At 46.9% G+C, this 21,371-nt stretch overlaps 7 protein-coding genes across 7 annotated transcripts; 1 reads left to right on the top strand and 6 right to left on the bottom strand.

Moving 5' to 3' along the window:
* Positions 1–71: 71 nt before the first annotated feature.
* On the bottom strand, positions 72–1,114 carry F9C07_2226062 (RTA1 like protein-domain-containing protein; the record flags this gene model as incomplete). Its single annotated transcript, XM_041289900.1, has 3 exons — positions 72–670; positions 749–841; positions 901–1,114. The coding sequence occupies 3 exons, from the start codon at positions 1,112–1,114 to the stop codon at positions 72–74; spliced, it is 906 nt and encodes a 301-aa protein (XP_041143052.1).
* Positions 757–10,756, bottom strand: F9C07_2130132 (kinesin). The gene is made up of 8 exons (XM_071509110.1): positions 9,923–10,756; positions 9,713–9,865; positions 8,731–9,661; positions 7,836–8,661; positions 3,471–7,776; positions 3,241–3,378; positions 901–3,121; positions 757–841 (listed from the first exon to the last, which is right to left on the bottom strand). Exon 5 carries the CDS (start codon positions 7,371–7,373, stop codon positions 3,801–3,803), a length of 3,573 nt encoding a protein of 1,190 aa, XP_071363888.1. The 5' UTR covers positions 7,374–7,776; positions 7,836–8,661; positions 8,731–9,661; positions 9,713–9,865; positions 9,923–10,756; the 3' UTR covers positions 757–841; positions 901–3,121; positions 3,241–3,378; positions 3,471–3,800.
* F9C07_2565 (putative phosphoketolase) lies at positions 7,535–10,517 on the bottom strand (the record flags this gene model as incomplete). Its single annotated transcript, XM_071510973.1, has 7 exons — positions 7,535–7,776; positions 7,836–8,661; positions 8,731–9,661; positions 9,713–9,865; positions 9,923–10,157; positions 10,232–10,306; positions 10,355–10,517. 7 exons carry the CDS (start codon positions 10,515–10,517, stop codon positions 7,739–7,741), a joined length of 2,421 nt encoding a protein of 806 aa, XP_071363887.1. The 3' UTR covers positions 7,535–7,738.
* A 254-nt stretch (positions 10,757–11,010) lies between the features above and the next one.
* F9C07_2566 (putative acetate kinase) lies at positions 11,011–12,582 on the top strand (the record flags this gene model as incomplete). The annotated part of the gene is given in 6 exon segments (XM_071510974.1): positions 11,011–11,429; positions 11,477–11,791; positions 11,845–11,907; positions 11,963–12,035; positions 12,094–12,516; positions 12,529–12,582. 6 exon segments carry the CDS (start codon positions 11,011–11,013, stop codon positions 12,580–12,582), a joined length of 1,347 nt encoding a protein of 448 aa, XP_071363886.1.
* Positions 12,583–14,824: 2,242 nt separating this feature from the next.
* Positions 14,825–15,422, bottom strand: F9C07_2567 (uncharacterized protein; the record flags this gene model as incomplete). The annotated part of the gene is made up of 2 exons (XM_071510975.1): positions 14,825–14,974; positions 15,306–15,422. 2 exons carry the CDS (start codon positions 15,420–15,422, stop codon positions 14,825–14,827), a joined length of 267 nt encoding a protein of 88 aa, XP_071363885.1.
* A 1,127-nt stretch (positions 15,423–16,549) lies between these two features.
* Positions 16,550–16,757, bottom strand: F9C07_2568 (uncharacterized protein; the record flags this gene model as incomplete). Its single annotated transcript, XM_071510976.1, has 2 exons — positions 16,550–16,620; positions 16,646–16,757. 2 exons carry the CDS (start codon positions 16,755–16,757, stop codon positions 16,550–16,552), a joined length of 183 nt encoding a protein of 60 aa, XP_071363884.1.
* Positions 16,758–18,437: 1,680 nt separating this feature from the next.
* F9C07_2569 (uncharacterized protein) lies at positions 18,438–19,634 on the bottom strand (the record flags this gene model as incomplete). Its single annotated transcript, XM_071510977.1, has 3 exons — positions 18,438–18,457; positions 18,539–18,725; positions 19,599–19,634. 3 exons carry the CDS (start codon positions 19,632–19,634, stop codon positions 18,438–18,440), a joined length of 243 nt encoding a protein of 80 aa, XP_071363883.1.
* Positions 19,635–21,371: the final 1,737 nt, after the last annotated feature.

Here is a 21,371-nt window from a genome sequence, read left to right as displayed (position 1 = left end):
ATACCAAAAAGCAACGATGTCGACCCTAACCAAAGAACATAAAGAGAAAAGGAAAAAGGAACGTAGTTTCTTCACCGAAGCTCAGTAGTATGGCCATAACCATCCTCAGACATAATCTCCCGGTCATACTGCATAGCCTTGGTACTCGGCATCAACCAGCCGGGATGGAAGATATTGAACACGCCAACAGCAGCCACCATCATTGCACCATCAAGCGCAATGAAGTACTTCTCCCGGGTAATCAGATATCCGGACCAACCCTGTGACAACTCGATGGTACGGTAGATGCTTCGGACGTAGATGCAGAGCACGGAGAAGACCATGGCGGCGAACAGGGGGGTGATGGATCCGCTCATGTTCTGCAGAAGACGACGGCGGAGGACGCGGCGGACGAAATCGGCGGCGCAGGCGACAAAGATGGTGATTGAGAACAGCTGGAAGACGATACCGGCGACCATGATGTGGGTGCCGGGGGCTGTGTCGCCGTCTTCCTTGTTTGTCTCCGCGGAGGCGATGCCGCCGCCGATGGCTTGGATGACGAGCGAGATGACGTCGCAGGTGCAGAAGATCCAGAGGTACATTTTCGGACTGAGGATGGAGGAGTCGCGGCCGAGGATTTGGATGAAACGGCCGAGGAGGACGTAGATGCCTGCTGTGAAGAATGTGGGAGCTATATTGATTGGTTAGTGCTCTGTTTCGCTAAGGGATAGGCAGTTGGAGGGGTTCAGTTTTTGCTTTGGTTGCGTACCAATGATTAGGGTGGAGATTTGCATCAGGAAGGCTGTCATGTTGTAGGGACATTCTGAGGACCAGGTACGTCCGGCCCAGCCTAGGACCTCCGCTGTATTGGTTTCAGGTCAGTACATTATCCAAGTTACGGGAGGTTGGGACGTTACGCACTCAGACAACCAATACTGAAGACAGCACACCACCAGGTTCTTTTCCAGGTAAACTGGATTGTGTGAACGATCATCGAGAGACCAAAGAGAACGAGGAAGACGACGCCTGCAGCCAGCGACGGCTGATAGCCGTACGCAGTATCCATGCCATCTATAATAGGATGGCAGCTCGTGGAGAGCCACTTTTTGTATTCAAACTCTTGATCGGCCGACATATTAAGGACGAATTAGGGGGAAGCCAGGGTATGCGAGGTTTAGTTGGCCGGGTGCCAATGGAATGGAAGCGTAGCTGATCACAGGAAGTTATACTATCGAGTTGAGAAAGACTGATGCGAAAAGCACAATATCTTATATCCAAATGAACGACTAGGTAGCGGCCAACCTATACTTGGGACCGATATAGAAACACGTCAAGAATCAAGTAAACGAATGGCTGAGCAAGAAGCCCATTCAGTATGAATTACAAGGAAGAGAAAAACGAGACAAGCCACAAAGGATATATATTTTTGTCGTGAAAATCTTCAAATTCTTACAGGGCCGTAGACTCAAAATCGGGATCCGGATGGATCCAATAACCCGCGCTCGCATTTGACGTAACAGTGGAATACGGCGGGGACAGCCGTTGCCAGACGCATTCTGATTGAACCCCATGTATAAACCCTTTATTCGGGCCGCATCTTCATTCGGCAAATTGGTCGAAGGCTCCAACGTCCTCTGTTCGGAGTTCGGCCCTGGGCCTGAAAGTACTCGCAAGGTCCGCCAAATTGGGTTTAGGGCATCTCGTAACAGTTTCATGAGAGTATCGGAGATAAACCCGTTAGACCGTGCTTTCTCCAATCAGGCTGTACTGTATAGGATCGTGGCGCTATATCAGATCCTTTATGCTGATACTATTAGAGTCAGGCGTGTAACTGAGGCTGAATCACGTAGGCCACAGCTTTTCTTCACGACGGTGCTGGGCATTAGCCATTGATCCCGATAGTACACTGCTCCCTAGTCTCGGCAAGTGCGAAGCTTTCATTAGAGCTTGGCAGCGAAGAAGAGATCTTATCTGAATAGTTGTATCCATAATTAAGCCCCTGTAGTTTAGTAAAACGAAGGTGTGATTGCAGAGAAGGTGATACATGTTACATCTTGTTGAGATAGTAATTGGAAGAATGATGGATGTCAGCAGGATCGATGTTGGAATGGAATTCTACGGATTCGGATGTGGGCCTGAGGCGTGGTCTTTCTTGGCAATGGTCTAACCGGATTAGGAGAACCTTGAGACCATGGATAAACTCCCTTAAGACGAGTCCAACCTGTCACTTCATGCGATTCACACGTGGGTTGCGCCTTGTATAAGCCCCAGTGCTTGTGAATGTGCCGGGATATTCGTCAAAAAGCCTTTGAACATGTGTGCCTTGGTTTTTCACTAACGCCTGACGGTTTAGAAATGACGATAGGCCTGCAATCTCGAAGTGCTGCAGTGGTTGATATCAGTCAGAATCTTGATCTTCCAGATGACGGAGAACACTTAAGGGCCAGTATAACCCGTGCATCTGCAAGCGGTTGAATATTTTAGAGATCTATTGTCCAATCAGAAAGGGCGGAGGATTTGAAAGCTCGGCGGTCGGGTAAACAAGCTATATTTATACAAACTCACAATAAAGCACTCATTATCCTTCTAACCGCACAACTACTCCTGCTTATGGCACAACAAAAGCTGCTACTATAACCAAGAGAGAAGAGGGTTCAAGATTCTGCCGTTCAGATGTAAAGCGGTGTGGCACCTGACCGTCAAGAAGCCAGTTCTGTAAGCGCCGTGAATCTCATCATTCGGAGTTAACCCATCAACTTGTCATTTCTACTTGCTTTAATCAGATAACAATAAATAACTTTGGAGTCAGCTTCAGACATACCAGCAGACACGAAACCAGCTCTCTGTCAACCACATCCAGTTCGTATATTGGTTCACACTCTGACGCACCTAGTCCCGTCAGATGGGGTGGTTACCAGAAGGCCTGAGCCAAAATGTGAGGAGTGTGGCGGAACCGGCATGTACTTCTTACACAAAACATGCGGCGATTGTAGAGGCGCAAGGAGGAATCCAGCATACCCGGAGCTCGCTTGCGGTGAGTGTGGTGGACGGGGTAGCGTGAGAGATAGAAAGGTAAACTGCGGATGCCGACGTTAAATGTCAGCCCAGTTTTAATCGCAAGGCTCTGCTTGAGATTTCGCAGGTATGCTTTTTCTGTTTGTTGCTTTTTTTGTATCCCCCATTGTAAACCTCTCTTTTGTTATGATACTTTGCACTCGTTGCAATCTGTTTTTGCATGCCATGTATCAATTCAAGTGCTAGTATCCTCAATATCGCCGACTCATCCACATTGTGGCATATCATATATATCGACAGAGAGAATCCAATTTGTGACAATCAAAGATCACACAGTCACCGGGAAAGACAGAAAAGAGGGCGAAGACAGACACAACTATTAGGTAAAAATCTCTTCCGTAGCCGTCCCACATCTCGCTGGTGATTACTACTCAACTACTAACGGGCTGGCGTGTGGCTTAAACGCGATCAATAGGAGACCGATTTAGTGTTGACCTTTCCAGTATCGTCCTACAACTGTCAAACACACAGGTCGTACGCATGCGAGCCCTGAAACGACAAGACGGAGAGGAAGAAGAAGAGCATCCAAGATACCGACAATGGACTTCTTTGCGATACACTACCGCGAGGGTGAAGAGGCGAAGGAACAGGACACTCTGACTGGCATAGAGACAGGAACTATTCCTCTTCTAAATTAAATCTGCGTCAATGATAGCGACAATTACCATGTTAGCATCCTTGAACTGCTGAAAGCGGGGCGTTAATTCTGGGTGTAATAATAGATTTCGGCCGACCATTGGCATCACTTAATCAACCTCTCGTAAGTCGTGACCTTGGGATACAGATGAAATGTTTCTGGAAGCAATGAGGAGAGGGTGGTTTTCGAATGGCCATCTTATAGGGGTCGCTAAACTTTTGGCCCGGTTAATGTGCTTGGTATCTGGTGCAGTGATCACCAGAGCTGTGGAGATTTCTCTCATAGATTGATCACTTTCCACTTGATCAGACATCTGTTGGTTTGTATCTGGTAAGTGATCTGCTTTTTTGAATTCACTAAGTTTATGGGAGGAGCGTAGCGTATCTGGATGATCAGGCCCTAATACCTTATCTCGGAGCGAAACACACTGTTCCATCAAAGCCAAAGCATCCCCAACCTTCTGTTGAAACCTCATCAAGGTATGGGCTAGATCGTGCATAATGGCCAATGTGTCTGGATGCTCTGGCCCTAGTACACACTTGCGGGTCTCTAGGATATGGATCTCCAGCTCCTCTGCATCCTTCCACCGCTGTTGGTGCCAGTATATGTGCGCTAGCCAGGCCATGTTGCTCACAGTCTTGGGGTGTTTGGGCCCTAGCACGCGCTTGTGTGTTTCCACCAGATCGGAATATATTTTCTCTGCATCCCTCCATCGTCCCTGGCTCCAGTATGTAGATGCTAGCCATTCCAACACGTTCAGAGTGTCCAGATGCTCTGGTCCGATCGCCTGCTTCTGGGTCTTTATCACTTTCAACATCAGATCCTCAGCTTCCTTCCACCGTTTCTGGTCCCTGTACCCCAACGCCAGAACAATCATGCTTGCCAAAGTGTCAGGATGTTCTTCACCAATTATCATTCTTCGCGCCTCTATTACCTGTGCCCCTAGTGCTTCTGCCTCCTTCCATCTTTCCTGCCCCTGATATATAAGTGCCATATTGTTCATGGCAGTCACTGTGTCTGGATGATCCGAACCTAGTACCCGCTTACGGAGTTTTATAACTTGCAGCTCAAGGTCTTCCGCTTCTTTCCAACGCATCTGGTACCGGTATACAGAAGCTAGATTGTTCATACTTGTTAGGGTGACTGCATGTTCTAGCCCTAGAGTTTCCTTGAGGGCTGCCAGCGCCTGTATCTGTAGATTTTCTGATTCTTCCTGTCGACCCTGTTCATGGTATGTGCATGCTAAGTCATTCATACTAGCCAGAGTATCAAGATGCTTTGGTCCTAGAACTCTCTTACTAGCCGCCAGTACGTGTACTTGTAGTTGTTCTGCGTCTTTCCATCGGCCCTGCTTCATGTGTATCCACGCAAGTCTGGCCATACTATCAAGGGTAGAAGTATGTTCCCGCCCTAGGATTTGTACGTTGATGTCCATTGCCCGTAGCACTGGGTCTTCGGCTTCACCATATCTGCCATCCCGATACAGGCACATCCCAACCTTCTCAAGAAATGTAGCATATACTTTCTGTTGCTCAAGGAACTCACGTTGACTAATCAATGCTACAGCGTGAGGTAGATACTGTCTCCACAACTTTCGATTAGTATGGTCTTCAGTTGGAAAGACATGATTGAGTTGGTCTGCGGTTTTCCGAATATATGAGTCAAGCTGTCGGTTCTTTCTCATCCAGTTTCGAGTTGCATAATATACGAGTCGGTGGAGATTCAGGCGTCCCTCGGCCTGCTCATTAATGAATGAGAACGCTTTAAGGAGGCCTATTGCTTCAACCTTCTTCTTCTTGGATATGGCCGAAGGAAGCAATGACTGTGGGATGTCGCGGGGGCTTATACACGCCATAAATGATAGATAATCCGCTGCTAGCTGGCTCAATCTCTGAATTTGTTGAAACGAGATTAACCAGGTAGTAGCAACGGGGTTCGCGGATTTATATTGCTCCCCATCTCCAAAGCCTTCACTCAGCAGCTCTATCACCTCTGGCTCCGGTTCCTGCAGAAGCATAACATATTCCGTAAATCCAATATCATTTTCATTGATATATGCTGCTGCCTGGGTTATTGCCAGAGGAAGAAAGGCCAGCTGTTCGATCAGAGCCATTGTTGTATCACTGTCATCGAGTAAGTCTTTCTTAATCAAAAGATTGCCAAGGATTTTCGAGGCAGTTTCTATATCGGGCTCGGAAATATCTATTACATCAGACGATGCCAGCTTTACAGCTAGCTTTCGATTCCGAGTCGTGAATAGAATGCGGCCTTGATCACTCTGAGGCAGAAAATCGACCAGAACTGGGTTGGGGTTACCGGCGCAGCTTTGGATCCACATATCTATATCGTCCGCATTATCGAAGATTAAAAGCCACCGCCCCGTACTCTGACTAAGAAAGGCCTTCACGCTGTTTTTCGCCTCTGCAGGCTGTACATTGTGAATGCCTACTATCTGTGCCAGAGTCATGTATGCTTGTTCCACACTTTCGTGGCTCGTACATGGAATCCAGAAGACTGAGTAGTCTGAGTTCCTGCTTTGTAAACGGTAGGCCAGCTCAAGTGCAATTTGGGTCTTTCCAACTCCGCCTAGCCCACAAATCGCGATCTTGGACGGTCCTTTCGTATTCTCTATCCGTCCCTCAAGTTCTGCAATTTCGGACTCGCGGCCTATGAAACGTGTATTCTTTCTGAATGGGACCATCCAGGCTTTTTCTTTCATTTTATGTAATTCCAGCTTATGATGATGGTGGCGGTGGACTGGAACCACAGATAAGAGAACCTTGGCATATGCAGCGGCCACAATGGCGGCATATCCTTGCCAACTTTTGTTTTTATGTGAATCACAGTAATCGCAGATACCGCGAATCACAAGAGAAGGTAGTTGGTCCATTAGACCGGCCGCCTCCATTTCAAAGCAGAGAACACCCATGCCACTCTCTTGCGCAATGGTATCGCGGGTAGTAGCATCCTTTATAACCTGATCCCCCGAAGCGATTAAACCGTAATGGATGTATGGGTCATCGATCGGTCTCAGAGCACGAGCTAATACCTTGCCACGATCACAATTGGAACAGTCTAGGGCGCCGGGCTGGTGGTTATACTGGGCATGAAACAATAGATCTTCTTGTGGTCGAGAGAACTGTTCCTGCATTGCTTGGTTCTTGAGCAAGGCACGCGATATTATGCCGTGAACCGGTCGGTTTCCCATCATATTATCGCTCTGCATCTGAGAGATGGCGGTTAACAGAACTCGGGGAGGTTTGTTCAGAGAGCCTGTGCGCTGGAACCGTCCATTGTGCGTGAATTTGCCGTAATCATACTGTATAACACCACAGGAGGTAGGCGTTGGCTTGCTCACTACAACATCGCCAAGGCGAATATCAGCCCCAGTACTAGGAACTCCCCCTCCGATTCCAACCATCAGCCCAAACTGGATTTTTGGGAAAGTGGAACACAGCTGAGATATTACCGTCGAGGCGGCTATTGTTCCATATACACCGGACGGTAAACAGGCCACCACAATATTATGACCATGAATACTCCCGAGAGTATAACTATTACAATCGTTTTCTGCCTGGGGTAATAAGTGGTGTAACGTATCCAGCATAGCTTTCGCAGCAGTCATTTCTAGTGGCAGGGCACAGATCCATGCGACCGTATAATCATCGTGGGTGAGACGCATTTTTCTAATGTCCGGTTGATAATATACACAGAGTTGTATCAGGGGTGGTTGACGATTTGTGAGGGGGAAGAGGGGAAAGCGATATTAAGATGTAGTGGAGGCGAGGCTGAGATTGAAAACGCCTACGAGTACTAGAGGGGTAATAAGGCCAATCACGAGGTCGAGAATCGAGAACACACTCATTTGAATCTGTAGGGAAAGTACGCATGTCACTGGCTGCACCTCACTCACAATTTTGTATAAACAATCTTTTTCCACTGTAAGCAACGACTACCAAGTAGATCGATCATGCGATAGCGTATTCATTCCAATGCCTTTTGATGTGGCTATGTGATCCCCCCTGTTTATTCCCCTAGACCGTAGACTTATCTAAATTGTGGCATCTCATACATATCATCAGGGTCTACACTGAATCAGCCAGGGGAAATAAAAAGCAGACGCTGAAGAGAAGAGATAACTTACCCTTGCGGTTTGCATGGATATACTTTCGTGTCTCGACAATGTTGTGATTCAACTCTGTGCTCAGCTCCTGCTCACGGAGTTGAACCTTCTCGTTTCGCTTCGCCGCTCCTTTAATAGCAGCCTGGGCCACATGGAAGCGAGAGGTCTTGTTCACGAGCATCATATCAAACGGCGTCGTGGTGCTTCCCTCCTCGATGTACCCGGCAATGCTCACACGCTCTAGGCGGGGCCGGCCGAAAAGCAGACCTTGCAACTCGGTCACATACCCGTGGTAGTTAAAATGGATTGGCTTGTCGGAGGTGAAAAGGTTATCAAAGGATTCGGTTGTCAAAGCATGCGGGTGGGCTCCTTCATTCTCCAATATCATCAGGTCTGTCACGTTAATCACCCGAACGCGAAGTTCAGGGCAGCGCTGGCGAAGTATTGCAGCGGCATAGATGACTTCAAACATCACTTCAACTCCGACCCCCACAAGAACAACATCTGGGTCGAGTCCGTCATTTGTACTGCAGAATTTCCAGATTGATGCGCCAGCTCTGCAGTGGCTTTCAGCTTCTTCGGGCGATAAGTAAACGGGTGTCGGCTGCTTCGAGCCAACCATGAGGTTGATGTAATTCTTGGATTTCAAGCAATGATGAACTGTTGTCAAGAAAGTATTGGCGTCCGGTGGCAGGTAAACACGCGCAGCATTAGGTTTCAGCTTAAGAACATTTCCGATGAATGATGGGTTCTGGTGAGAGAAGCCGTTGTGTTCCTGTCGGGTCCAGGTACTGGTCTCAATATAGTTGATGCTAGCTACATCTTTGTGCCACCCTGTTTCTCGGGCCTAGTTGTTTGCCGCTCTGGTTAAAGATAGTTCAATCAATGGGATGGGATGTAGGGAAGGGTTACGTACCATCTTCATGAACTTGGCGTATTGCACCATCATAGTGTGGACAATACCCAAGAAGCTTTCGTAAGAGGGAAAGAGGCCCACACGCCCGGTCAAAGTGTAGCCCTGAAGGAAACCTTGACACATATGCTCACTCAGTACTTCAATAACACGGCCACCCTTCGCGTTAGAGTATTGGTCCCATTGGAAGTTCCGTCCAGTATGCGCGAGAGCGGCATCCAACTTATTGCTCTCTAACTCATCCGGCGAGAACAGTCTGACACTGTGTGGGTTTTGGGTGAAAACTTTATCTATGAATTTTCCAATTGTCTTCATCGAGCTTTCTTGCGCGCCCTTCTCTACGCAGAAAGTCCTCCAATCCGGAAGATTAGGCGGCTCGTAGGCTTTGTATGCCTCAAAACGTTGACCGAGCTTCTTGGAGTCATCCGAGGGAATGATCGACTTGACTTCATCAATAACATCTCCTGTTTCGGTGAAGAGCTCATGTGGGTTGTAGGAAGATAGCCATGTCTGGAGCGCCTGAAGTTCTTCCTTGTCCTTCTTTGCATTAGGCAGAGGAACCTGGTGTGAATGAAACGACCCTTCGATGAATTGCCCGTGCAGCTCCTTGGGTCCTGACCAACCCTTCGGTGTGCGCAGCACGATCATGGGCCACCGGGGCTTCATGATCGGCTTTCCGGAGCGGGCTGCTTGCTGAATCTTATGGATTTCCCCAACCGCCCAATTCATGGAGCAATGGAGATCAGTATCAATATCGTCTAGATTCTCAACAATGCGCACTTGGTAACCATATCCTGTGAAAAGGGAGATTAACTCCTTGTTGTCCATGCAGCCAAAGATGGTGCGCTCGCTGATTTTGAATCCATTGACATGCAGAATTGGCAAGACTGCCCCTGATTCCGCGGGGTCAATGTACTTGATTGCATGCCAGGAACTGTTTCTGTCAGTAAAGCACTTGACCCAGGTAGATCGTCCAAGAACTCACGTCGCTGTTGGACCGGTTTCTGCTTCTCCATCACCGACCACGCATGTGACAATGAGATCAGGATTATCCATGACTGCACCAAAGGATACAGCTAACGCATAACCCAACTCGCCACCTTCATGGATGGCTCCTGGCGTCTCGGCGTTAATATGGCTGAATAGGAACAGTCAGCTCAAGCTCGGCATACTAATTCACTGAGGAGCGTCCAACCTTGGCAAACCGCCAGAGGTACTAAAAGTCGAGATGAGATTCTTCAGACCTTCCATGTCTCGAGAATACTGTGGGTAGAACCTCCCCAATGAGCCCTCCAGCCATAGCGAAGCAAGTAGACCTGGTGCGCCGTGCCCCGGTCCGACGACATACAGCATGTCTAGGTTTTGCTTTCTAACGATGTAGTTCAAATGGGAATATACGAGGATAAGCCCGGGACATGTTCCCCAGTGACCTGGAAGTACGGTATCGAATAAGCTGATATGTTCCTATCCCGGATGATGTATACAAAGCTTCAGAGGATCTCACCAAGTAGTCGAGGCTTGATGTCATCATGTTGCAGGTCGCGCTTCAATAACACATTGTCCTGAAGAAAAATCATTGCTAGAGAACATGAGCGGATGTCTTAGCGTATAGATTAGCAAGCCTCACCTGCTGCAATGTAAGCAGCTGCTCTGCGAAATTTCAAGAAAGCATCAGAGGTAGATTGGTCTAATGAAGCCTGGTCGAGCTGTACTTGCAGCTGTTCAACGACATCCGGTATGTGCGACGGCTCAGCCTTCGGGTTTGGCCTGTCGATAATCTCTCCCGGCATGGTTAGTTATACAGAGAGGTGTGAAATGTATTCGGTGGGGTTGATATTGCTTGTTGGGTATAAAGTTCGTTGATAGTGTGGATCGCGCCAAGGAATCAATGGATGAATATGGATGGAGAATGGAACTGTAAATCTTGGGGACGATGCTCAAGTTCTAATAGCTTTCCTGTGGTTTCGGACGCAGAAAAATATGGATTCCACAATCCCAGCCTTTAATTATACCCTTGGGTTAAACGGGTCCAGAATTTGGTAGGGTTCACCGGAAATATATTTCGAGTCTGTAGTTCCAGGTCCATGATGTCGGATCCCCAACTACGTCACCATGCAAGTCCTTTGACATCACCGGCTGCACCCCAACAGGGAAATTGGCCCACCATAACGAACAAATGGAGTGGTCCCTTTCAGTTGACAATTATGAAAGAGAGGGGCGTCAAGAACCGGAAGCCGATTACTTATTTACCTCCCTGTCAACCTGGAAGCCAGTGGATATGGCATGTCTCGGTTCAACGCTCCCGATTCCGCCGCCTCCAATATGACACCCAAATCTATCCTCTCGGTTAATGCCGGTTCATCCTCGGTGAAGATTACCTTCTACACCTTTGAGCAGCCCCCAAAAGCCGTCGCCAATGCACAGATCTCGGGGATCACAGCTCCTCCGGCAACGCTGAAATATACTCGGGGATCGACGAACCACAAGGAGCAGCTCAAGGAGAAATTGAGCACGCCCCAGGATGCTTTCAAGTTCCTTCTGCAGAGATGTTTTTCTGATCCTAACCTATCCGAGGTTACTAGCACTGATGATCTGGCATTCATTTGCCATCGAGTCGTTCATGGCGGAGACTATGAGCGATCGGTAGTGATCACCAATGAAACCTATCACCACTTAGAGAAACTCGAGGATCTAGCCCCACTGTATGTCTCGTCTATGCCCTTTCGTTTAGATTTCTGACTGGCGACAGGCACAACTTCTCTGCTTTGGAGATCATCCGACTCTGTAGAAAGGAACTACCTTCGGTGAAAAGTATCACATTCTTCGACTCTGCCTTTCATCAGACTCTGCCCGATTATGTAAAGACATATCCAATCAACCAGGATACCGCGAAAGCAAATGGTCTTCGAAAATATGGGTTTCATGGGATTAGTTATTCCTTCATCCTGCGCTCGGTAGCTCAGTTTCTCGGCAAGCCAGTGGAAAAGACTAATGTGATTGCCATGCATATTGGAAGCGGTGCCTCTGTATGCGCGATCAAGGAGGGCAGGTCCATTGACACATCGTAAGAATGATCTTCATTCATTGTTATTCAGGCGTGCTGACAGATCGTCTTAGAATGGGACTTACACCCCTAGCTGGTTTACCCGGCGCCACCCGTAGTGGTGATATTGACCCATCGTGAGTGTCATTAAAAGTTAGCTCTAAACTCTGATGGTTAACGTGTGCTTGGCAGGCTCGTGTTTCATTACACCAGCGAGGCAGGAAAGTTGAGCCCTGCGAGCACTAAAGAAATGCATATCAGCACGGTAAGTCCCTGAGACTGGTTGGGAGAAGCAAACGGCTAGCTGACTTAGGTCCATCCAGGCCGAAGAAATCCTAAACAAGAAATCCGGATGGAAAGCGCTCACTGGAACTACAGATTTTGCCCAGATAGCCGTTGAGAATCCTCCAAGTCCGGAGCATAAGCTTGCTTTCGACATTCTCGTCGACCGTATTCTGGGGTACATAGGTAATTACTTTGTCAAGTTGGAAGGAAAAGTTGATGCACTCGTTTTCGCCGGCGGCATTGGTGAGAAGAGTGCCTTACTGAGAAAAACTGTCATCGAGAAATGCCAGTGCCTGGGGGTAGCTATTGATGCATCAGCTAATGACAAAGGGCCGTCCGACGACCAGACGGTGATGGATATCTCCAAGGGAGATGGTAGCGGACCGCGTGTAATAGTCTGCCAGACAGATGAGCAGGTGAGAATAACTCCTTCTTCTTCTATCTTAAGCACACTCGCTAATGCACTTTATAAGTTCGAAATGGCATATAACTGCATTTTGACACACGGAAGTGGTAATGGATCATGATGGCGTGTTTTGTCTCAGAAGTTTCACAGTCAGGGGGTCACTTGTGCTGGGGCACCTGGGGCATTGATGTGGTCATTTATCAATCACGTTATCCCTGACCAACCTATCCTAATGGTTTGACTTATATTCATAGTTTGCAATATATGACTCAATACTGGCTCGGCCGCTCCTTCCGTAATTGACGGATCAGTGCCATATATATTTCTCCTCCTTGATGCTCAGTAAGCCGATGTGACTGAAATGATACTAACTTAACCTATAGAAAAAAGGAAGAAAGAAAACAGGTATTAGGTGTCAACTATGTTGATCCAAATCTAAGGTATCAACCACTCAGCCATCCTGTTGGTGTGTTGCCACTTCTAACTTAGGAGTGAATAAATGAAAAGCCTAGATAGATGGTCTATAATACTAACATAACTATAGTTATCATTTCTCACTTATGTCCTTTCAATATTATGATAGGGTATATACTGGATACCAGAAACCATGGGAAAGGGATTTCACCACGGAAAATGATATATAGTTACCTTTCCGTATCGAGAACACGGAGTTCCGGTGCATTTGGAATACTCTTTCCGAGCTGACAGCCCTGAAGGCTGAAGGAAATTGCCCGAAAAGGACTAAGAGTGGCAAAAACACCAGAGTGACCTGTCCAACCGCCACACCCCCATCTGTAACATTCAAAAAAAAAAAACAGAGCACACGACAACAGAATGTTGCTGCATGATTCATTCCAAATGCCCCGGACCATTGCATTTGCACGACAATCAATGGCTGGGGTACCCCAATGAATCATGTCTGAAGGGACAAGACAAGGTCTGGACCGTGCCTCGGTCCTCGCAGGGCGGGTATGCTGTGCCTGGTTGCCGGTAACTCAACTCTGCAGACGATCATCCCAAGTCGACGATGGACCATGTAGGTACCAAAGATCTACCGATCTGTTGTGCCACCACGAAAGCCAGGAATTGGGGCGAAGAGGTCTGATCGCCAGGCAGGAGCCCTTTGCCTTGCTGCACTATTGATTATTGGTTGGATGGGATTGAAACAGGGGAGAATTGGTGACAATTGGAATGTGTATTGTTTGCATATTTTTGCAGTAAGTTCAAAACATGTAGCAAAGTAATCTTGTGGCTTTTGGATTTTCCCTCATTTTCCAATCTATCGGTGATGTCGGGGAAAAGAAAAACTGGGCAATTTGATTTCAGACGGCCAGCCACTTTTGCTTTTTTTTCTGCATTGTAGATCAATCACATTCTTTGATGCAACCCCCAAACCAAATCGCCCCCCACCGGCTAATTGATTCAAGGAGATGAGCGTCTCTCGAGATAAGTCTGAGATATAAATAAATGAAGAAATACGTATATATTTATATATTTTTAGATGTATATATAAATGTCACCGTATCAGGTTGACAATTTCCTTTTCATATGATTTATTTTCCCTCCGCAACCACTTTTGGTCCCAAACTGGTACTGTCTAATAGTACCGATTAAGCGGGAATAGAACCTCGGAGATCTCCATACTATTTTAGGCGAGAGAAACGAGAAAGTAGGAACCCGTCATTCGGGACCAAAGCGGAAGCGGAAGGACAAGCTCCACTCCCAGGTTCGTACAGATTACCAAGAAATCTTCTAACCTAAGGTAAATGTTTAATAAATACCTTGGGAGCCTCACATGCATCCCGGGCTTGGGTTCACTAGTCACAGCGCGGAAATGCAGCCGGACTTTTAGCGTCGAAAGCCACGGGTTGGAATTCTGGAAGGGGAACTGATCGGTAACGCCATTACCAATCAGATAGTGGATCGAAAATCCCATGTAATTTATTACATTACCTATCTCATGGACAATCTGCGACTGCCCTATCTGTAGTCTTCCGATAGTGTTCCCACGCCGTCTGGGGATCATTTGAATAGTCGGGTTATCGTATTGCTCTATCGGCGACGGAGTCTGCCGGACTCTCTAGAATGTAGATCATGTCAAACATCCCTAGTCATAGTCATACATACCTCCATAGTAGCTTGTCTCGTCTCTACCAGGCAAGTCCAGGACGAAGGAAGCTAACGCATCCACCCGCCATTCTGGAACCTCAGTTCCCCTTCCCCGTCTCGGGCCCAGAACTTACTTCTCCTATCCACTCTGTAATCCCTAGGGTATCCAAAACTCTCCGCCTTCAGCCTCTTGTTTATCACCAGGGACGTTTGACCCTGACGATTGGGTGCCGTCAGCCTGTCCATCGCATTTCTTACCCAACCAGGCGAATGGTTGTCGTAACCTTCATGATGAACCCCATTTGCCGTTGACACCGTTGATTTAGATTCAAACCACCCGTGCGACCGTTTCCGCAGTCCCGGTGCCCTGCGATCCAGAACCGCCGATCAGCGATATCCCAGTTCTGATATAGCACGGTGTAGTACTGGTCATTGGGCATGTTTGTGATGGGATTTAATGAGGTGACCCAAGGCATGCGTGGCAGTCGGGGGCGTGGTGAGTGGGTGAAGACATACTACCCAAAAATCGGATAAAAAGCCCTGTGCAGAACAAAGTACGACAACCACACCCAGCCACAAACAATCGGAATATATACAGAAACTTGCAAATCATCATCCTGGACAACAGGGTTTCAAAGGCCCTGAGGAGTGGCGTTGCCACATCGCTCAGTGATAATCGTGCAGCTGCAGCTCTGGAATGCGCCCTCCCCCCTTACATACAAACAGGTTGCATACATATTGCCGACAGGGGAGGAAAGAGACAACTCCACGGCTTCGATCGGCAATACGTCGGACACAGCCTTCACGGCGATCCGGTGGATAACCTATCAATCGATGACCGACAGGCTGCATGGGAGTGGATTGTGGCTTCATAGTGGATATGTATCCAGACGCGAGGAGACACATGGATGATTAACAATAACGCACTATCCCTACCTGTGGCGGGGACTGTCATGCATATGATTCGTCCGGATGTGTCCCGTTAATCGTAGCAAACTCTTTTTTCTGATTTCCCCTTCCCAGGATTCTGGTTCCGGAAAGTTGAGGTATCCCCGGAGTACGCACCGATATCTCGCCATGGAAGGTCAATGAGAGATGATCAATCTGACCCATCAGTTGTGGCACAGTAACAGCTTATTGAAGAATGTTTGTGGCTATAAGTATCTGTGTTTGTGAGGATGTACACAGGTTCATAGTACTCCTCACAAGGTACTTTTGTACTGTCATGGCTTGGTTGATGATCCTTTCCCATGCTTTCTTTAGCTTTTGCCTCAGTTGAGTTTGAATTGATGCATCCAGGTCTATATTAGCTATTTGTAAGAGAGATCTATTGAAGAAAACACTATACTATGTGATCATACAGCTCTTGCTATAACCAGTTTGAGCCTTTAAAAATTTATTTCTCTTTTTCTGCGAATATTGAGACCATCTTTCCTTCCCCCAACCAAACATCTGTTCAGAATATATTGACCGCCACTGTTAGCTACTACACCATAGTGGCTTTGAACTCGATTGTATAGAATAGTAGACTTGTGGTATTTTGACAAGACAAACTCTTCACTAAAATCATGTTCATGCTCACAATCATGCAGCGCGCCGGTTTTTATTGTTTTGGAAAACCCATTGTAGTAATCGATGGCCTTGGCAGTAACCGATTGATCCACCAAAGTTTCCCTGCTTATTGCCCTAGCTTGCAGTGAAGGCTCGTCTAACAGCCTTAATTAACTAATACTAACCGCGAATAATATCACATTTATTTACCTTTAGCAGCAATAGTATCGACTTTGCCTGATTGATGGGCGCGGAAACGGAACCAACAGCCAATTCCCCGCCCCGTCCTAGAAGTGGGCAAGTCCAACGGTTCTTTAGACTCCTTCCTTTGTTCTCCAGTTTCTAGTGTCGTCTTAGCTGTATTATCTGAGTCAGTCGATCGACTATAATACCCGAGAAGGCTAGGGTGGGAGTCTCCTTTCTGCGGCCTAAATAAGAAAAGCAAGACAACACGTCTCCATATCCAGCTTAGGGAAGCCCCATAAGCTCATGGCACGATCTGCGATGGAACCATGGTACCGCACCTTTCGGACGGACTTCCAGAAGGATTCTGGAATGACCTTGTTCCTGTTGCCATTCTGCTTGATCTGTCACGTACTCCGTGTCGGGAACGATGACGAGTTCGTCTGAAACCATGTAATCTGTCAAGTAGCCTGTTTGGGCTTGATTGTGCATGTGTTCATTGTCCAGAAGGCGACAAAAAGGTACGCCCCATCTGAAGCACTAGCGTCGTCCAATTTACATGCTACCTTCCTCTCATTGGAACGATGTAACTCTTGGCTGTGTGATTAACTAGTAGACACAAGCCCGTTGCAACGCCTCTTTGTCTGACTTGACAGACGTCTTGCCAGGTGGTTTCTCTTTGACCATCGTGGCCAAAGTACCCAGATAATCAATTGATCAGTTGAGATACAAACGGATGTTTGGCCCTATTTGAAACATGTCGCCGCTAAGACGACTACTAATTAAGCGAAACCCTGTCAAACATTAAACGCTTCCGTTAATATCTGGTCCACGACAGGCCAGAACAAAGAGAACCCACAGCTTGCAGTATGAATCCTGTGGCTGGAAAGTTGAGCCAACTCGGCAGAACTCAACCATTCTGCCGCCATCTTCCGTTGGAGACTCTGCCCCATTGTGGCGAGGCTCAGTGGGCGGTCAATTGTGGAGTGGTAAATTACAGGTTTCCATACGTTCTATAATCTAGGACCTGCCGAGTCCACCCTCAGGAGTTAACCCAACTCAGTAGCACTACAATCAATGGAGGTAAATCGGGACACATCAGTCGATCAGCGACGTTACCCCAGAAGAAATTCAGTGGAACTGGAGAGAAAAATCTAGAAGGGCCAGAGCCATGGGAGACAAAACCGTGACCTGATCCGGAGGACAGACGGAGAAAATCCATAACTTACTCTGATGGTCGCGGGGAGAAACAGACGGACGATACGCTAGAAGGACTAGAAGGTCGTGAGAAGAATGATGGTCGCATATAATACGTAACGGGGCGGGTAACTGTGGGTTTACCGGATCATTGATCGCTATGAGAAGGACCCACCAGTGCCCCTATTGCTACGGTAGCCCTGATTTCCCTGGAGACCGGGGAATAATGGGAGATGAAAACTCTTTTTACAAAAAAGATAGAAGAAGAAAGACTGAGACAAATTTGGCAACAAGGAAATAACCAGATGTACTCTGTTTGACATGGCCAAAGCTCTTTCTTCTTGATGGCAATGCAATACAAAATCGTAACCATCCATACATTATCAAACAAAAGCTCAACTCGGCAAACAGCCAATCGCCACCGACTCAGTCAGGGGAGCAGTGGATCGAACTAAACTGAAAGTATCGAATCAATAAACAATGATCTTGGATACGATAGTCTCCCGAGACTTAGTAGGTGACTACAGCAGGTACCGGGTAGGAAAAGCTTCTGGATTGGTTCTATGGAGAACCTCCATTTACAGTACATACGTTAGCTCGGACCAATAACGTACTAAAGGTACGGCCGACTACCCTAGCAGATACCCTGCCAATTCCGGTGCCTTAGGCTTTGGCCCGGTACTTTGTGCAGACCTTACCTATCAAACATGGCGCCACACACATTTACTAGTGATTGACTTATCCTCACTTGAAGTAGAATAGATATGTACATGCATACAGAGCACATGTCTTTGCATGGGCAGCTCTCGTTCAAGTGTTCAAACTTCATACACTACGCATCCATGTCTAATGGACCAACCGCCTTTCATGTATCAGTGTTGGTACCTCACGCTAGGTATTCCGCCTGAAATTTGGGAAACCGGATTACACGATCAGTCAGGTCGGGTAAGAGTAAGCTGGATTGGGTAAGCAAATAAAGAAGCCTAGCCAAAGGGTTTCCTAAGGGAATAGTATAGGGCTCGAAGTCGGTAACTTACTTAACCCATCCACTAGAACCCACCCCTCTCCCCCCAAAACACCACGCGAGAGCAATCGAGACAAGCCCCATTGGTGTTGGTTCGGATCCATCCGCGGTTCCTGGAAGCGGCTGTAAGTTCCCCACTCACACCCTGCAACAAGCCAGTCCGCTGTGTCCGAGAAGTCGGTTCTCAGAAGGTTAGGTAGCTTTTAATTAACCAAGTAGTACTACCTATATACGGTGCACTTTGGTGGAGAGCTCCGATTTTCTTCCCTTGTTTCCTTTTCCCCATTCGTAGTCGTAGGTCGTAGCTATGGAACGCTGTCGTATTACAGAGGTTTCCTCCGTTACCATACTACTTTCAGGCTAGATTTTATTCGTAACAGACGGCCTCCTACCCTAGTACTAAGGAACCTAGGTTATGATGACTCCGAACGATCCCGTGGCTGTCCTGAAAAACCAGCCATCAGCTGAAGCGCTGAGTTCCTTGACTTTAGTCAGAATAAGTAAGATAGGGCGAAATAAGCCTGAAACTGTCAGAATCATCTCAGGTAAGACGTAGTAAGAACCACACTCATCAATGAAGCGATGAAATGGGCAAGGGGAGAGACAAAGGGAAATTATTGTAAATTACTGGGAATAATACCTAACCTTCCGGGTGTCTGGGACTGTAGCCGTCAGTCAAACGTTGGGACAGGAATCTTGGGGCGGCGCGCAGAACACAACCAGAAAAGAAAAAGAAAGGGGGTCGATGGATCGCATCCACACCCACAGTACTAGCTTGTCGCGTACCTTCCCCCCGGGACGGGAGGGAGCTGCTATGCTAAACGGAGCTAGCTACCCATGATTCTGTATTTGGATTTTTGATTATTCTGAGTTCCTGTCAGCTTTTATTATTTATTACTATTACTTTTGTATTTTATATATGTCTCTTTTTTTTTTTTTCTAAAGAATAAAAAATAAAAAATCATTATTATTTGATTTTTTTTTGTTTTAATTAATCTTGTTTTTTAATTTTCCCCCTTCCTGAATTTATTTATTTTATTTTTTTTTTAGGTTACTGATGATCAGACCCAAACTTTTTGTTTTTCTTTCTTTTTTTTTTCCTTCTTCATTTCTTTTTTAGAAAAAAGGAAAAAAAAAATTAAAAATTAAAAAATAGTAATAAACTGAAGGAGAAACTGAGGCCATTGCGGGAGTACTACATATATCAGAAACCCCCCTTCAAGTTTTCGCTTCACACACTCATTCCTTAATCCTATAAGGAACTCTCTCCCTGTCCTCCTCCCTCCCTCTCTTCGTACTTTCGCCCCTGTCGTCTTCGTCTTACGTCCTCTCATCCTCTGTGACGTTACCAACGCCCTACCCTTTCGTCCGATCTTTGGTTATCGCCGAACTAGACGGAGCTCTACTTCCGTGGCACTCTTCAATCGCTAGGATCAACCTCCTTGCTGGCTGCATAGTCTGAATCAATTTGACTCCTTGGGTCGGGGTTTGATCAGACTACTTGATTCAATATTATCCAGCACGTCCCTGCTACGCGCCAGTTTGTCACGATTTGAAAATATACCAGGACAATTCACAATAAACAACGTCGCAAGTGCTCGAGCGGGAAAAGAAAAAGAAAAAAGAAAATCAAAAACTACAGAAATAAAATCGACCTATCGACTGCGATTGGGGCTCCACTCTTCCTCATTCTTCCAGTCCATTTACTTGGTCATCTTAGCGGCGTCACATTCCTGCCTTACAGATCTACTACTTGTCGGCGCTGTCTGCTGCATTGCCCTGCCTATTTTTGCCCAGCGCCAGAGCATTGAGCATTCTTAAAAGGATCACCTTTCCGATCTCAACTGCAGCTGCATCATCTGTTGTCTGCATTAAAACCGCCTGCCCTTGTCTGGGATTTTTTGGGTACTTCGCTTGACGCTATAATCGATCAATACGCAGACCGCACATTAATATTTACCACCGGCTTTTTGTTTATTTATTGGAGATTACGGGCCACAAGGCACTCCTTGTCGTTATTTAACCCTCTGAGTGAGTACTCCTTCCCCCAATCCCGCTCCCATGCCTTGGTCCCAAATGCGATCTCAGTGGGAACGTAACGTCTGACTATCGTTGTTCTTAAAGAGTCTTATGCAAATTCGTGATATTTGAGCCGTGACAATGGGCCGAGGAGGATACGATACCACCGGCGTCAAAACAGACGAGTCCGACCAGTCCAGCTAAATGCCATGTCGGCATCAGTTAACCACACCATGTTATATTGTTTCGAGCGAAAAGTTTGTGGTTTTATTGGCGCCATGGTCTGCGGAGTTCACGTGTCGATGAAGTCGATCTTCATTGTAAGTGGAATTTCCTCCCAATTCTCAACTGACTGTCAGTTTCAGGGCTAACGGGATGTCTTAGTTCCTGTAACACTATGTCTCATTCCTCTATTCGCTTCATTGTCCACCACTATCTTGGTTTCGGGTCTATAACCTTTTTAATACGCCTCTTCGGGGTCACATTCGTTACCACTTTCCAACTCATGGCTGCTGCCATTTTGACCTTCGACCCCGATCCGTTTACTTTTACAACTTTAATTTCACCATCGACATGAACCAGCGCAGGTCCACGATCTGTTCATCAAAAGTGCTTTTTTTTTATCCTCTCTCGCTCTTATCTTCGGGTTTTGGACTTATTCGGCGTTCGACATAGACAGGATGGTTTCTTTGGGATACATGGGTTGATACCAACATTAGAGCTTGCGACCTCGCGGTCAAACATTCCGTTTTTCACTTCATTTTCCTACTAATTTCATTATCTTGTTCAACTATCACTGGGACTTTTGTGAATGTGTCCTGAGTGCA

This window comes from Aspergillus flavus, chromosome 2 (assembly GCF_009017415.1).
Source record: "Aspergillus flavus chromosome 2, complete sequence".
Classification (NCBI taxonomy): Eukaryota; Fungi; Ascomycota; class Eurotiomycetes; order Eurotiales; family Aspergillaceae; genus Aspergillus; species Aspergillus flavus.
This window is presented reverse-complemented; position numbering and strand designations above follow the sequence as displayed.

Excerpts from the sequence above, each read along its gene's own strand:
- F9C07_2130132 (XM_071509110.1), bottom strand. The coding sequence starts at position 7,373 with ATGCGTCTCACCCACGATGATTATACGGTCGCATGGATCTGTGCCCTG.